Consider the following 17,552-nt stretch of genomic DNA (forward strand, 5'->3'; position numbering starts at 1 on the left):
AGCCAATTCCAGCTCTTGTGGAACAGATGTCTTTTGGTCAGTCCCATCTGTCGCTGTTTGTGCGCCCGCTTTGTGATTCTTGTCACTGCTGTCCTGATGTTTGTACCCAAGCAGAGGCTTTATCACTGAGTCGCTTACATCTTCTGTTTTTTCTCCGTTGGATTTGTATACTTCTCTGAAATAAGCCTCCTCTGTAGCTGACTGTTGATCTTCTTCCAGTGTAATAACACTTTCCTCCTCAGTGTCAAACACTTTTGCTTCAGCCATCCTTCATTAAAAAAGATTTTAATACAGGCAACACAGCTCTAGCACACGGTCGACTATGGCAAGTCTACTTTCTTCCTGCACTAAGCAGGCCAATTACTGATGTAATGCTTTAGTATAAGGAGAGCAACACAGTTTTCCCACCTCTAACTGAGATAAGAAAAGTACATTCGCAGATAAGGAGTGCTAAGAAATAATGTGCACCTCAGAGAAGTGCCACTGGCCAAGAAGAACAGTGAACATTTCAGCATTATGCTCAATTTAACATACTAACATATTCACTGCAACTGAAAGCTTTTGCCAGCTCACAAATGCATGAGTAAGAACATTAGAGCATAAGGGACAGATTTTTTCTTGATATTTATACAAACATCACATCTGCAGGTTAGACAGGCACAAAGCACATGTTAAAACTGAGAAGGTAGGAAGCAGTTTATCTGATATTCTAACAACTATTGTGCTTTAACATTGCTGCTTGTTTGCTTTGAAATGTGTCTTCTCTCATCTAATGCAATCCAACAGAAATTAAAAGTGCAGAAAGCCACATCGGCACATGCAATAAGACATTATTATAACCTTTATACAGTTAAACACCATAGTGTGTAGTAAAGACTCCTCACAGTACTGCAGTCATCAGTGATTACATTGGGAACATATGCCCAGATTAATTAAACACCCAAGTGTAATATTATATATAATATAATAATAATATAATATAAGTATAAATATTAGCATTCTATGTATTAGAGCTATTTGCTTTCACAATCTTAAAAAATATCCTAAATTTAATTGAGCATCAGTGTCTTATCACATTAAAACAAATGTGCAGCAGCAAGCATTTGTGACAGTGCATTATAAATTGCAATTATCAAATCACACCGATATGATCACTTCATCATTTGCAATGCATTATATATATGAACAATTATTTTCTTAAAAAAACAATGAATATTTTAGTGATATGCCCGCTATAATCATGATTTGCATATCAACAAAGAATCACATGAGCACATGTAGGTGGAAAAGGTCAGAGCTGCTGAGAATTACTTGCAGAGCTCCATTTCACCTCCGTGTGTTTGTCTAACAGCTGTTTGTTGTCCTCTTCTCTCTCACTGAAAAAAAATGACTGCATGCTAACTGTCCAGGAATAAACAACAAGCAGCAGTTCTGGCTCGAGCATTTAGTAGGTGTAAGGTTTTCTCAGATGTTTGTGGGAACCAAGTCATCATATGAATGACATAATATTTCACAAAACTGGAGTCATAAAGAATCATTTGTAACCATACAACCAACAAGCAGATGATGACATGGGTCCTACTAAGCAGGACAAGCAGTACCTTGGAAAACTGTGCAAATATGTAGCCAGAGGAAGTAGTGTTGTTTTGAAGGGAAATAGCACACAGACCAAAAACTGATTTGTTTTCAAGCAGCAGCTTCCAAGACAAAGAAATGTAGAACAAAATGTAAAAACCTGCAATTCTGAGCTCCAAAAGTAAATAGATTCCCATAGACATTGAAGCTAAAATGCCTGGATTTATGACACATACTTTTGGCCTGTTGCTAAATTTTATTTTGGTCTCTATCAAATATTCATCTTAATGACAACTGTATGGAGGGTGCAAATATTTTTGTTCTGAGGCTTAATGTTATGCGAACACAGGTGACCATAACTGCTAGATGTCTACCTGGCTTCACCTTAGCTAATTCGAGTCATCTCATCAAACCTCTGATAGTTCAGTTTAATGCTAATGCTAGCAAGCTTGGTTAGCAAGTTGCTTCTATGGACAACACAGGTGTAATGCACACACCTTAAAGTGCTACAAGATAAAGGCAGAAACCTTTTTTTTTTTTTTTTTAATCAGGCTGTAAACAAGGTTTCAACACAGGAGTCTGTGGGGATTGAATTATGTTTGGAGCCAGCCTCAAGTGGCCACTAGAGGTATCGCAGTTGTTGACACATTGCATTGCCTTCATCTCCAACTTCAGAGGCTTCCTCTTGGTTGAAAACTAAACTAAACTAAAATAAAATAAAATAAGACTTAAAAATTGTTGCATGGTCCTTTTAAGTTGTCGTGTCACACCACTGAAACAAAGAGACTGTTGTCAGCTGGCTGCTGAGTAACCTGAGAAATCATTTAAAAAACAAACACACCTGCTCTTACACCTGCAGGTCAAACACAGCCAAGGTTGAGTACACATTAAAGATGTAAATTTACAGTGTGAGGCATAAGAGCATAACAGGGGAGAGGAAGTAATAACTGCATTCTGAGGCAGAAGAAGGAAGCCTTTCCTATGATCTCAAACTACAGGCAGACTAAAAAAACAACAAAACAGAGAAAGTCCCTTAGTCAAGAGCAAATATTGGGATATCTATGTATATGTTTCACAGTTTATGTTATAGATAGTTGGCCTTGTGCAGAGTAAAACAGTTTTGACAATCAAACAGTCAATAGGGGATTTCTGGTGTCAAGGTATTGGTTGTTTAGATGTTTGTGAAATCTCAGTGGCACTTCAGGCATTGATTAAGGCTGGAAAGTAAAATTACACACATCAAAAATACCCCCAAAAGAGGTCTTTAACAAGACAAGGTTTGAGTCCTTTACAAAAAAATGCATATCTAAATTGCTTAAACTTGCCAGGCTTCTTGGCTCCCTTTTTCATCAGCAACAAATACAAATGATTGGTGAACGCCTTCGTCCAAAGCGTCGGATTAATGTACTCTGACCTGATAATCTCTGCTTAAATCTCCTCTTGTGGTTCGGGGAGGTCAAAAGTCCAACTTGTCACGCTGGTACTGCAGCCGTGGGCTGTTCTCACTGTAGAACTGACTGAACCAGCGCCTGTGTTTTTGGATGGCTGAATCTTCCTTTACAAGAAGAGGCTTGGAGACATACTTCTTATTGTTCCAGATCATCACATCACGCTCAAACTGAAGACAAAACAAAAACAAGAGAGAGTCACGGGACAGGACTAAATATCAAACATAATTATAAGATTTTTATACAGTAAAAGTTTTAAGCCTACTTCAAACATTTTTATTTTTAACAATATCCAACTCGTCCTTGATGATAATGAAGAAGCCCAGCTGAATACAATTTGTAAAGGAACAGATTTTCACTGAAGTATAACAAGAATTAAATAATGAAAACTGTACTGGTGTCTTCTTGCATTAAATTACAATACTTTATCAGCAGGGGTTTCTTTGTGAAGTGCTGCTCATTAAATGTCATTTCATAGTAACTCCGTCAGCTGCTGACATTTCAGTGAGAACGCCCTTCCACTGCTGTCAATACCAAGTGGAGAAAAAAAAATTTAATCTAAAAATATAAGCTTGGAACATGAAACTGTGCAATCATCTTCCTTTATCTTGTGTTTGTTTTTAATTAAACTATGTATCTAGCTAATCAAAGTATTTTGTCTGAATATTTTTAGGAAATCTTAATGGAGGACAAGTCTAGACATTTTAAGAACCAGACAACTTTTCCCAAAGTATTTGAGCCTACTATTATTTCTTGTTAAAGTGCAACTATGTGTCTTTATCACCAAGCTAATTATCAGGTTTAATGAGGACTATTCACATCTTATCCGTGACTGTGGTGTTACTTCTCGTGATAATGTGGAGGCTGAATTTAATCAAAGGCAGAGTGGGAGGTTAATGTGCACAGTGATCTCTCCAAGTTAGAGCAGCACTGGGGTATATCTCACTAATAAATAGCAATAAATTGCAGTTTTGATATATGAAATGAAAGATAAACAACAAAATTTTAAACGTGATGGAACAAACCAGTGAATAATAGCCCACCCATTGACTAAAAGATGGGGGGGAAACCCTTGTTTGAACAAACTATGGGTGTTAGATGAGAGTAAGTGGGGCATGCAAGGCAAGCAGTGCATGCCAAGTGAAATCTAGAAAACGGACAATAAAAGTGAACTAAAAGGAAAGCGATCTCTCACCTTACAATTTAGTATTTTGTCCTATAAAGAATCGTTCCTTGTTTGCATCCATCCTGTAAGTTACTGCCATCTTTTGGCCAAAAGTACCTACTGTCTCTGGAAGCTCAACTTAAATATAGTTTCTGTCATTTTCACAGGGGGATTTGTAACCCAGTATCAAAGACTGCAGCTGGGGAAGCTGAGATAGGAGCTGCATTTCACTGATGTGAGATCAGTTATTAGTTCTTATACATTATTATACACATGTCCACACACATGTGAAAACAAGAGGGAACATTTGCTACTAAGCAATCAAAGTGCAGGTAAGTTGTCTCTTATCACTTTGGCTAACATGTGTGACGTAGAGGAAAGTTGAAGATATTAAGGCTCAGTGCAGCAAGATATAGGAGATAATAAAAGTCATCCAGGACAAAATCATTAAAAATCTTATATGTTTTAATCAGCTCCAATCTGTCATGTTACTGGAACAGTGTTGGATCTTTTTTGTTTTGTGTCTATTTTGGGGGAGGGGATCATCTTCTTTGCTTGCCTTTCAGCAAAAGCCATTATATGATACTGCCTTAAACTTATACATTTTTCTTTAGATGGTGGCTGTGCCTCAGGAGTTAGAGCAGTTCATCTACTATTTGTAAGGTTGGTGGTTGAATCCCTGGTTGCTCCAGTCTGCCTGCCAAAGTAAAATGCTAAAACCTATGTTATTCCTGATGTGTTCATTGGAGTATGAATGTAAGATAGAAAGAACTTTGACATAGAAACAAGTGCTTGTGTTAAAGGGCAAATGAGCCTCAATGAGTTCTCAAGTACAACAGAAAAGTGCCATATAAGAGCCAATCCGTTTATCAGATAGATAGATAAGGGTCAAATGATGGCAGCATAAATTATATGTAAACAAGCCTGTGTTATAGTTATCATAAAAGATAATGGTACTGCACCATTGACTGCACTGCACCTGAATGCACTCCACTTTGAGGATGAACTTGGGCACCACAGGTGGGATATTAGACTGATAGAAAATGGTGTGAGTGACACACTGCAACAGAGGCTCCACAGGAGTCACACAATGCATGATTACACCCCGGCCCAAGAAAGTTTGGTCAAACAGCAGAAATACTATTCCTGGGCCAACCTGAAAGATAAACATGTAATATTAGCACAATTTAAAGTTTTCAACTTTTCCTGATAAGCATATCTATACACTTAGGGTTCATTCATTTAGTCAGATTCACTAGCAGTTGCTGTAGTAAAAATGTATTTTGCATCATTTAACATCAAGCCTTATTTCCAGATAATTAAATGCCAAAAAAGCATCAGTCTGTTCATGAGAAATTAATGCTTGAAAAACACATTTACATGCATGGTTAAGCTCAATAATGCCTGCCTCTCATATTATATTGCTGCCGATCTCCCACTGCTGGCCACAGTAAACATGTCCTGCTTCCAACATTTGTGTTGCGTGTAAATGATCCAGCTCCCTCTGCAGCCTTGTGGTTAACCTAGGGAAATTAGTGGTTTCAGGCTACACTTGCATATCATTTTTTTACTCACGCAGCAAGGCAAAAAGTCACACTGTGCTGTTCGACATTAGAGATTACAGGAAGCTTTGTCAAACCTGGTTTTGTTACAATGCCGGCAGCAAACTGTACTGTTACTGCACTGTGAAACATAATGTTTATTGTTGAAATGTACTTCTCATCCAATTTAAAAGGACGCTTACAGATCTAGCATAATTTATTTTGGTTATATCTAGTTTGAATAAAATTATAGACAAGACCAGTGATTTGTGCCAGTTTAATGTACAATCAATCATAGGGAATTGTTTAAAAAATGGCATTCCTGGTGTACTGTACCTGTCTCGCCACAACAGAAACATCCAGAAGAGGCCAGTGGCATCCAAACACTTTAAGTGCATGTTTCACAAACATCTGAGAACAATGCTTGTTAGGCTCTGACTCTGGTTTCCAGTCAACCTTCAAGATACACAGTGAAAAACAGTGTCAAAATCAAAAGTTGCAGGTATAACAGCGAACATATTCACCTTAGTGGATAACGGGAACATCAAATTTAGTTTAGTGTTTCCAGTTTACCTTCCAGTCATGTTGCACAAATTCCCAGATTTTGCTATTGGTGTAACGTAGATCTGCTCCACTGAGCATGCTCGGAGTGTGAAGGTGCGACAAGTGAGCTATGTCCGCTGCATTTTCTGGAATCTCCTACACAGAAGAGAAGACAACTAGTTATTAGCAAAAAAATAAAATGCTAGCATGTGGTATATTGTTTCTGTCTGTTGGTTTTCTAAGATGCATGTAAAGTCCCTTAAATATATTCAAAGATTGCAAGAAAGAACATGTATTGACTATACTGCATGAAATGCATAAATGCCTTGCTGTCATGTTTCAGCTGTGTGCAGGCAAGAGAAGGACCCAAATGCAAAACTCACTGAGACAAAAATGAACTCAAAACACTGCTTTATTGCAGGCTTGGAAAGGAAACAAAGAACAAAACTAAACTGGGAAAACTACAACTAAATCATACATGAAAACACAGGGAGAATCACACAGCTATGATGGAGGACGTAACACTGACAAAGAGAAACACGGGGCTTAAATAATGAGCAGGGCTCTAGAGTGCGACCAATGTGGTCGCAAATGCGACCAAATTTTTCAGTGGTGCGACTAAAAAAAAATATTTGGTTGCACCTGTGCGACCAACTGTTTGGGTAGCGAAAAAAAAAAAAAAATCTGCAACCTTCCCTGTGGTCAACAACAGACACACATTTTGCCCCTATCGTGGACTAAACCAATCAGAGATAGTAAGGGGCGGGACCTCTCTGATTGGCCGTGGTCCAGTTGAAAGTGCAGGTGGAAGTGGGAGGTGAGTAGCTTGAATAAAGTGATATCAATTCATTAAATCCTGAATCGACTTTTAAATATAACTGTGTTTTGCCAGAAACGCCAGATTCTCAGATTAAAGCTCACAAAACCATTTCAACAACAACCAAACAGTAAATGAGAGCAGGTACACGGATTCCACACAAAGACGTAAACACAGAGCGGAACCGACGCATCAGAATCAACTTTGTCTTTCTCGGCTTTCTCACCCGACGGCCCGTAGACGGACACGCTGTCGGAGCTTAGCGATTCTGATGCGTCCAGTCCGCGCTGTGATTACGTCTTTTTGCGCTGATTCTGAGCTGCAGGTTTTGTCTCTCTCCAACCAAAATTCACCGAGCCAGCAGCAAAAGAAGCAGCAAACTTCACACATTTGATCAATGTCGTCATGAATTTTGCTGTTTTGCTTCCACGACAATTAAAATTTCACACTCCATGCACAGCTAGCTCTCTCTCTATCTCTCTCCGTACTTCAAGAACAGTTTCCCGTCTCCAATCTCTGTTTTCTGTATTATTCATTTGCTTATTACCCACCAGTCTACCGTTGTTTACAGCGCTGTCGGCTGCTGTCTTTTTCTTTTCTTTTTCTTTTTTTCACTTAAATGACCTCGGACAAGAAAGCCTATTTTTTCTGTTGTTCAATACTGAAGAAATTTAAACTTTATATGCAGAACATTGTAGAATATTTTTAAGGTTATCTGCTATAAAAAGCCAGACCAGGAAAATCTCCTTCATGTTTTTCTGTGTTTTATTCTCAGTTACTTTCACACAAAGGCATCTGCTGTGATGTTCACAATTCTGATGAAGTCAGTACTGATAAATGATCAGAATTATAATATTTCTGACTGTCTGAGGCTAAGTTGAATCGAATCGGGACTTTGAAAACCGGAATCGAACGGATTATAGAAATCAGTGATGATACCCAGCCCTAGTGAGCAGCCTAGGCACGACAGAAGTGGATGTAGCTGTAATAGGAAAAGAACTATTGCTAACTTTTCTGTTAAGCTAAGTCCTGATCCTTCTGAAATTCATAGCCAGTGCTCTGACACGGTGTCATCAATCTTTGAATGCTGAAAAAGCACAGTGTATCCAGAAAAACACATTATATTATATAAATTATTATAAAATTTGTGTGCGCCTAACTTTTGTGGGTACGCCCATGGCAAAAAGTTAGTCTAGAGCCCTGATGAGCCACAGGAGGAGAGCACAGCTGGGAGTAATTACGCAGGACGAGACAAGGGAAGCAAAACTAGAAACATTAACATAGGACAGACTGTGAAAGTAAAACAGGAAACACACTGACTGAACTCAAAACATGTAAACTTAGCCGACTGTGGAGACAGAACATAGAGACGTGAAACATGGGACAGAAAGGCACAGTAGACATAATGACGCCACAGGGGAAGAGTAAAACAAAACACAGAAGCACAGGACCTCTTTCAAAATAAAATAGGAAACAATGAAACACTGACATGACTACATGAACTTAACAACATAAGAAACAGACATGAAACACATGAAGGATAAGGGAGACTTAACACAAGGGTTGAAAACACAAGGGGAATATAATAAGCAAATGAACATAGAAAACCTAATGAGCTTAAACATACACTATAAACATCAAAATGAACTAAAACTCAAAACGCTGGGTCATAAGACCCAGGATCGTGACACCTTACTATACTCTAGAGATATCTTAGTATTAGCACAAGCGTTGTTTTAGGGAGATGAAAAGCTTGTAGCTTTGCTTCTGATCAGAACCAATCTGAATAAATATCAACAATGCATGGTTCATTGCAGTGTGTGAGGAGTGACCATGAAAAGGAAACTGATGCTAAATTGAAGGTAACTGATGTACGGATGGATATAGAAACACTGCCCTAAAGACAGTGTACACTACTGACATACAAATCATTAGAAGATAGATTCGTTTTTTGTCACAACATACATTTTATTTATAGAGTGACTTGGAATTCCTTATGGAAGCTTGCTTCTGCCACTGAAAAACATTATGTCATTATATCTTTAATATCTTTATATCTTTTTGTCACCTATCTCTAATAGGTGACAAACAGAGAAGATACAAGAGAAGATACAAGTTTCCATACATTTCCACTCAGACGTATGAACCATACCTGTATATGAGCATTAATAAAATGCTCAGTTCTCCCCCGATAGACCCACTCATCATTTGTGATCTCCGGCTGCTCAGGGACCATCCACTGAGGTCCTTCTCCATCACAGTGAAACCAAACCAAGATTTGCTTGTTGACCTCACAGGTGGGCCAGCTGCGCACGCTGGCAAAATCAGGCACTGATGGACAAATGAAACCTGAGACTAAATCACAACCCCTTTAATCAGGATTTACTCTATTCTGTACACCCATGTCAGTTAACATCTGACCAATAACATCCAATAACCAATAATCATAACCAATCCAATCCAATAACTAATAACTGACCAATAACATCTGACCCTGGTCTATTTACTTCTAAGTTTATATAATATTTTAAGCCATTGGCTAAGCATATTCATGCACATCTGAAGATTAAACTGCCATCAGTTTCAGATTTGGACCTAATATTTATGAAGGCTTTAAATGTCTTCTCATTACAAATCGCAATGAAATGTTCAGTAACTTGCTTTCTTTATGTAGGTTTTCTAAAATAGTGATTTTTGTTTCTTATTATCCAAACATTCAAGGTTACTTAGCACTGTGACATAACAATATTGTAGGCCATTTACTTACCTTTTTCTGCATAGGGAATCTTCACACATACACCATTATCCCCCTGAAACTGCCATCCATGAAATGGACACTCGATGCAGTTCCCAAACACCCGTCCACCCACAGCAAAGTTGGCACCCAGGTGAGGGCAGTAGGCATCCACCACATAGGCCTTTCCATCGTGGCCCCGAAACAGTGCCACCTGCTCACCTATGATTATAAGCAGAGAAAGGTTTTAATACTGGGTTTGTGAACTGTCACTAATGGGCATAGTGGATAACAGTACTGTGCAAACTGTAGTTTTTGTACAGTTTTATCCAAACCAGACCAGTGTTTGCATATTTATTGTACAGTTCAAGAGAAAGGAAAAACAAACGTGCATTCTTTGCAGCATATTCCCTTTTCCCCGTGCTTCTTAGTATGTTCCTTAGTGCCCTACTTGGAGCAATATAGCTAATTATAGACAGCACTTATTAACGAAGAAACACACAAATTTTCCAAGAAACAACCCAACACAGAATTAGTAATTATTATGCCAGATTTTACATTTTATAATGCTCGACTTTATGTTTCTTAAATTATTCCATTAACAATTAATGCCACTCATAGAAGATTTGTATGACCTTTGAAATGATTCTGATGAGCTTTATTTTGTTTGTTGAAACAATATCAAATGCAGTTGCATCAGAATTACTGCGGCACAAAATTTTAAATGACTGCATTGTATCATGTCACATCCAGAGCGGTGCACACCTTTTATGGTCAAATGGCGTTCCTAGTGGAGGTCTTCTTGGAAAGTGCTTCCTGTGGTGCATGTCTAAATTGACACCAGATCAGAAGATCTCTTCCTACTGTCTTTGCTGGATTTGGCTGGATTTTTAGCTGAGCTTTAGATCTGTCGTGCTCAGACAGCACTCAGGTTGGTGCAAGCTGAGCAACTGTAGTATAGAGTGACAGCTGAGCAAGCTCTACTAGTGATTAGTCAGGGTACTAAAAAAATCTGAGACACCAAATAATCCAAATGAAGGGTGACACAGCACTGCACTGCTGCCCCCAGACTGTTGGGAGAGCAGAATTTAACGACACTACAGAGAACTGCACGGTGGAAAAGACACACTCAGCAGAATTTAATATGTGAATGCGCTACTGCAGAGAAAAGTTAGGAGGGAGACACAGCAGGATGCAGATCCTCAATGGGTGCCAAGCTTTTTTCGGGTCAAAAGAATTTGGGGGAGTAAAATGTCAGGGGCTACAGGGAGAACTGAACCTAGAAGATATAGTGAGCAAGAAAGCGGAAAAGAGAAGTTAGAAAAATAAAATATATCCAGTGTGAATTATGGGCAGAAAAACGTGTATGTTATCTAGAGAAAAACAATCTGTATGCTTCCTATTATGTTTTCCAACATGCTGACACACCCTGGTGGGTTTCTGGCAACTTCTCACATTGGCAACCACTGCTCTGCATCACACTTGCAGTGTGTAGGAGGTCTAATAACCTGCCACACTTGTACTCACAGTAAGATTCCCAACGTGTAGAAAAACCAATCAGTTTGAGCTTCAGCAAACTTTTAGCTACAAAAACCTTTCAATTGCTTATCTTTTTTTTTTTTTTTAGCATATATACTGTTAGGAAATAAAATATATAATCTGAATGCTGATTAGTGTGTTTTATGAGAGGCCCAGACTTCAGTGTAAAACTAGGTTGCAGGCTGACAGGAAACTGCATGCTTTTGCAGAAGCATGCTTTTGCAGCTAGAAAGTAAAACCAACTAGGCTGTTTGATCGCAACTTAAAGTGTGGTGTGACGTAGAGAGCAAGTATATAAATACCTAGGCTGCCGTTTGTGCTTCAGACCTGGGGTTGTGTGCTCAGGTCTCCATATTCCGGATATGTAAAATAAAGATCATTTTTTAAAGTAAAAAGACCACTTTTGAGCCGTGTCTTTCTTGGCCCTAAAGAATCCAAAAGAACCGGAATTTAACAATACTTTCCAAATTCTCTTCAAAGCCTCTTTCACTCGTTACCTCTAGCTAGTATTCAGCTTTTTGATATCTTTATGTTTGCAAACCTTGCAACCTTGCAATTACTTCTTTTTCTTATGTTATAGACATGAAAAAAATGTGTTTTTGTTTTTTAAAGAGATGATTTAAATGTACCAGATAGTGTTGGTTGTTGTTGGTTGTTTTTCAAAATAAAAGCACCCAGTTAATCAAATGAAATGAAATATTTTTAAAATAAACCTCAAGGCAGTTTTAGGGAATCAGAAGCTATAGTTATATCATTCAAATATGAAAATATGGAGCTCCTTATGACATGTGAGCTTTCAATGTGTGTTTTCAAAACAAAATTAAGTAATTTCAAAATACTGTTTTTAAAAATATTGCCTTTTTTTTTTTTACTATACTATACAGTTTAAAATGTTTTTTTTTTTTCAACTGTCATGATTGTTTTCATGTATTTTCCAGTGAAACATAAAACGTATTCCCTTTTTTGAAGGAATGTCATTCAACTCAGTTATTTTCGTTTTGTTTTTGTGCAACAACTTTTTCAAATTTTGTGCTTTACCTGGATTAATTCTAATGATCTTTTTTTGCAATGCAATGCATTTAAGTTGGTTCAGCAAATTGACTTGGGATTTAAGTATTCTAGCAATACAAGCTAATGCGATGGAAATGCATCTTGTAGTTTGTAACGTGATTCTCTGTTATGGACAGGGTTAAAAAATAATTGCACAGTCACAACGTGTTTGATCATTTCTGATATTGGTGTTATGGTATTCCTTTTAGTTACTAGTCCCATAAACATATACAGAGTGCCAGTCATAGAAACTATGATGTCAGTTCACTTTTGGGTGCAGTTCAACTAGAGGTGACACTCTCTTCTGATAAAACCTGTTTACAAATGATAAATATAACAGATGTAAGGGGATTAGTTAAATCACAGCAGACAGCATTGGAATGTATAACATGTCTGTGGTGGTTGATATCAGGTGGTGTTTCAAATTGGCGTGAAATGAAAATAGTAGCTGCTATAACGTGGCTTTGTTATGGTGCTGATTTTTTTTTTTTAACTTTCTAGTTTCTAGAGGGAGAAATAAATCTGAATCTCATTTAAATATGAGATTCCAGCTTTATTCCTCCCTCTTTGTTTCCTAGCTTCATTGTTTTCTTGGCCTTAGTGTGTTTCAAGGTTGTTTAGGTTGTTTAGGTTTCAAGTTGTTGTAGTTTTCAGTTTCCTTTGTACTCTGTGTTTCGCATTTGTTCAATCCTGCCACCAGCCTTTAATAAATAGCTTTCTTTTATTCATCTCAGTCCGCCTGCCTTCACACTCACGCAGGCCTGGGACATACCTAACCCCTGAGAACGGTGTATTACTACAATGCCAAACCCTCATACAAATCTAAAAATGCAATGATCTATTAAATGAGTCGTTCTATAAATACAGAATGAACAAACAAATGAAAAGGTCTCCATGAACATTAATGAAGATTGCATTAATAAATTACAGCTCCACCTTGATGTGAAGACCAGTAGATAACTTTCCATGACAGCTGTGCTAACTCTGATTGTAAGATCCAATAAACTGTATACTGACGTGAAAGGTTGTATTTGGTGAAGTCAGTTGGTGGAGACTTTTGCAGCACAACAGCCTAACTCAACTGTTGTTCGATGATGTTTGCTTTTCCTTTATGAAGGGTGTTGCAGACAGGGCAGGCACACAGGATTACAGTATGTTGCTAACTAGTGTAACTCACTTAAAGAGCAATTGATGAAAAGATGACTGTTATTTACAACTGTGAGCTGAATCCACAAGAGCAGGTCTCACTTTTTACCGGTGGATATCTTTTCCAGGTGTGAAATCCTCTCATACACTGTTTGTTTGTCATTTACTGAAAGCTATGTGACAGAAACCTAAAAAGCCCGACAGGCTCTTTGAAACCCTTTTGAACTCAAACTCAAAGAAACTCTCTGAAGAGATCAAACAGTCCCACCACATATCAACATGAGAAGCACAAATCTGTAAGTGAAACACAACAGCGGTTGAATCAGTGCTCCGTCTTTCTGAAATACACATAAACTTTAGGCCATCAGTGATGAGACCGTCTTGTTGTTGATCACAGAAAAACCTGATGCAGGAGATCAAAGGGGTCAGCTAGTGCTCACACATCAAACCTTATCATTAGAGACAGATCTTAATAATAAAATGTGATGTAATAATAAACAAGTGTTGGATTAGAAAAAGAATAAACACTAGATATTCAAATGAAGAGTTCTTGCAAGTTACCAGAATGATAAAAAAAACAATTATAAAACAAACCTAAGGCTCTAGAAAATGTGCATTCATTAAAGTTTTCTTCTCTAATTCTCTAATCAAGAAAATTATTAACGCATTAATTAATGAAGAAACTAGCTCTTATTTCAAAGCACTAATGTTGCCGTGAAGTCATTAACATCAGTAATGGCAACACTGTGTCTCCAAGGCGCCTTCAAACCAAACATGCAGGTGAAGCTTGAACCTTTGTGTAAAAGAAAAAATGTTACTAAGCACCATAATGCACAACCGTTTTCTTAACAAAGGCTTGGCCAACGTGTTGAAATGCTTTTACATACCCTGAATTCCAAAAATATTGTAATGTGAGCTTGTTTCGTCTGTCTTGGCAACAGTCCTACCTGGATGAGAAAGCAAACATCTGGGTTGCTGGAAAGGTGGCAAACAACTAAAAGGTCTGACAATAATGTTACTTGCTGTGCTTCAATAAGTATCACACTTATTCTTTTACACACCTGAGAATGAAAGTTTAAATAATTCTGTGTCAGGCACTTGTAACACTTACCTGACTGCTTGAAAAGAAATTCAGCTTATCCCTCATGATGGGGGCAAACTGAATTTGGTGCATTTATACTTTACCCCATACTGTACCCCACACTTTCACCATGCACCCAGAAAACAACCAGCAATCTGTTTACTCATTCAAAAATGCAGTTTTGACAAAAATAACTAACCATTAACAACTATCCATTATTAAAATTATGTCAGCCATAAATTATGTGGAAAAGCCCTGCATGGATGGAATTTCTGATATTGGTGAAAGTCACGCATAGCCGAATAAACACCTGTAAAAATAAGCCTACATATAAGCCTACAAAGCTCGGTCTAATCACTCAATCAAACTTTGAGTTAAACTTTAATAGTCACGAAGGGTCGTTACATCATTGTCTAATTTCCACACATTTAATATCCCCCAAACTTTTATTGAACACATATATAGCCTAATTTTAAGTTTACAGCTTTAAATGACTCTGTAACTTGCTGCAACTCTGTTAATAAACACGTTGTCTAGTCAGCCTGCCCGTATACCAGCATCTGATTTATTTATTTATTTTTTGCTAATTACAACTACTGGTGCTTTTTGTTTCTTTTACTTAGCATTTGCACACCATATACTGTAACGTAACTGTGTTTCTTCTGTTATTCCCTGTTAAGAGCAGTGATCCAACCACCACTATGCATCGTACCTAGAATAGACACACTTTTGACCTCGCCCCTCTGCAGCATGTGTGAGTCCAGGACTCGGTACCAGCCGTTTGGATAAACCGGTGGGAGCTCCCCGATTTTCCTCCTGCGCCTGGCGTCGTTGGCTGCCTGCGCTTTGGTGCGACCATCCTCCTCGACGTATCCCACGTCTTCGGGCGACCTGAGCAGTTCCAGAGGACTGAAGAGCTGCCGGTACAGCCAGCCTATAGCGAAGAAAAGAACACCGACGGAGAAGCAAAAGAAGGCCCGGGCCGGGGCACCGCGTAAGCCCATTTCGCTCCATATCGGGTACCAGCTGCCCACAGAGTCCAGCGGATCTCCACCTTGTGTGATAAGCATTGCACCCACTCCCAGCCCGATGACGGCAGCTGCCTTCGCGTTGGACATGTCTGAGTCTCTAACTTGCAGACTGTCACGGTCACTTTATAACGAACACCGGGCACTTTGGACACAGACCAACATTTTTTTTGAAGCCACACCCGGGCCGACTCCAGTGTACATAAACGCAGAAGTGGGATGGCCATTTCATAGTGAAATCGACTTTCTCTTTTGAGGACTAATGTTTAACATTAAATCCTTCAATCCTTTTTTATGTTTGGAGTGTAGATGAGCAGATTACACACACACACACACACACACAGATATATACATATATATATATATATATATATATATATATATATATATCATGACTACAAGACAAGAGACAAAGTATCTCCCCCTCTGTTATGTAAATTGATGTGTGCCAGTGTATGAGTGTATTATAATTAACATTAAATATGTTTTTATTAATAATAATTTATTTATACTTAAATGTTATATTGGCAGGATTCTACAATGTTATCTGAAACATGATTAGACTCGTGTGCTGTAAACGCCCTCTAGTGGCATTTGTAATAAGAATCATGTCAAAAGTCAAGTTAAACAAGTCAAACAATCTTAACAATAGTTAAGTTCTAGTTTGAAGAAAAGCTTTTTGAAAAAAGAATAAACTGAAATAGTTTATGATGCATGCAATTTATAACAATTATTTTTCACGTTCTCTCATTGCCAAGACTTGGGGAAAATAATTTAAAGATGATCATCTATGATAAAGATTTTAGATTTAATCAAAATATCACTGATCTGATCCTATAGTTAAAACTAACTACAAGAAAACAAATTATATTATGTGTGACAACTTAGATCTTGTTAGTATTGGTTGGTGGGCCTTTGTTCCTCCTCCTACTCAGTCCTCACAGATTCCCATCTAATATACGAAATGACATAGCATATTTGGGAGCCTTGACAATACAAATTTCCGTACAATCAGTTATCAAGTATATACAAATGTCGTGACCCTGACGTTGCCAGTACTAATTATTCTGAAGTCAGGACTGTGATGCAGTTTGCCTCGCCACTAGAGGGCGCGGTCGTTTTTGTGAGTAATGTTCTGTTGGGATGTGAAATGGTGTTCATGGAGGCAGTGTGAATCTGCAGAAATTATGCTTAGGGGCAGTGTATGTGGTTTCTTTCAGAGTGTGTGTACACAAGATTGGTGAGTTACATTAAATCTCCTGTTTTAGAAGGATAGTTTGTCAATTTTATTGCTTTTGACATTTTCTGTTCACTCATTTTACCTAGTGGGAGATATGGCAAGCTAAGTTATGGCTAAGCTAAGTTTTAGTTTGAGTCATACTTGCCAACCTTGAGACCTCAGAATTAGGGAGACATTCAAAAGGGCTGTTGGGGGGCGGGGGGGGGGAGAGAGTAGTATACATATACATATATATGCCAAAAACGTGAATTTTACATTTTTTATTTATTGGATAAAGTAAGTTAAATGTCACCGTTATTATTGTCCAGCCGGAAACAGCGGGGCTGCCCAAATTCAGAAGCTGCATCCACCTGAGCACCTGGCCTTCGCGGTGTAAGTGGGCCTGTCACTACCCGATCCGTAACAGAAACCCGATCGGTACCCCGCATGCGCAAATCTTACGTCACTTCCTCTCTTTGCCAACATTGCGACATTCAATATATTTGAATGATACGGTTAGCGCCCAGTTAGCTCCTAGCATTTCTCAACAGCTCTGCCTCCTTTTCGACTGCCCGGGACATTTAAACAATGGATAATCTGTATACAAACAAATTCATGCTTTTCTCCTCAACAGAGAGCGTCCCCCGATTGAACAACAGCGCCGTA

The 17,552-nt window shown here is 38.3% G+C and overlaps 1 protein-coding gene across 3 annotated transcripts; it reads right to left on the reverse strand.

Annotated features, from left to right (window-relative positions):
• Positions 1-263: 263 nt before the first annotated feature.
• LOC146383478 (cholesterol 7-desaturase nvd) lies at positions 264-15,998 on the reverse strand. Of its 3 annotated transcripts, XM_084934757.1 has the most exons (7): positions 15,352-15,998; positions 9,857-10,045; positions 9,242-9,420; positions 6,303-6,428; positions 6,066-6,185; positions 5,168-5,344; positions 264-3,193 (listed from the first exon to the last, which is right to left on the reverse strand). In XM_084934757.1, exons 1-7 carry the CDS (start codon positions 15,755-15,757, stop codon positions 3,032-3,034), a joined length of 1,359 nt encoding a protein of 452 aa, XP_084790883.1. In that variant the 5' UTR covers positions 15,758-15,998; the 3' UTR covers positions 264-3,031. The 3 variants fall into 3 exon arrangements, with proteins under 3 accessions (XP_084790883.1, XP_084790884.1, XP_084790885.1); XM_084934758.1 differs by lacking the exon at positions 5,168-5,344; XM_084934759.1 differs by lacking the exon at positions 264-3,193 and having other exon boundaries at positions 5,233-5,711.
• Positions 15,999-17,552: the final 1,554 nt, after the last annotated feature.

This window comes from Perissodus microlepis, chromosome 7 (assembly GCF_051167445.1).
Source record: "Perissodus microlepis isolate ML-2025 ecotype Zambia chromosome 7, ASM5116744v1, whole genome shotgun sequence".
Taxonomy (NCBI): Eukaryota; Metazoa; Chordata; class Actinopteri; order Cichliformes; family Cichlidae; genus Perissodus; species Perissodus microlepis.

What these genes read in the sequence shown, in the direction of transcription:
- LOC146383478 (XM_084934757.1), bottom strand. Translation starts at nt 15,757, where the DNA reads ATGTCCAACGCGAAGGCAGCTGCCGTCATCGGGCTGGGAGTGGGTGCA. An exon ending in GATTCCCTATGCAGAAAAAG is followed by an intron (nt 9,421 to 9,856) that starts GTAAGTAAATGG and finishes TTTGTCCATCAG; the next exon opens with TGCCTGATTTTGCCAGCGTG. An exon ending in TCAAAGTGGAGTGCATTCAG is followed by an intron (nt 3,194 to 5,167) that starts GTGCAGTGCAGT and finishes TTTTGTCTTCAG; the next exon opens with TTTGAGCGTGATGTGATGAT.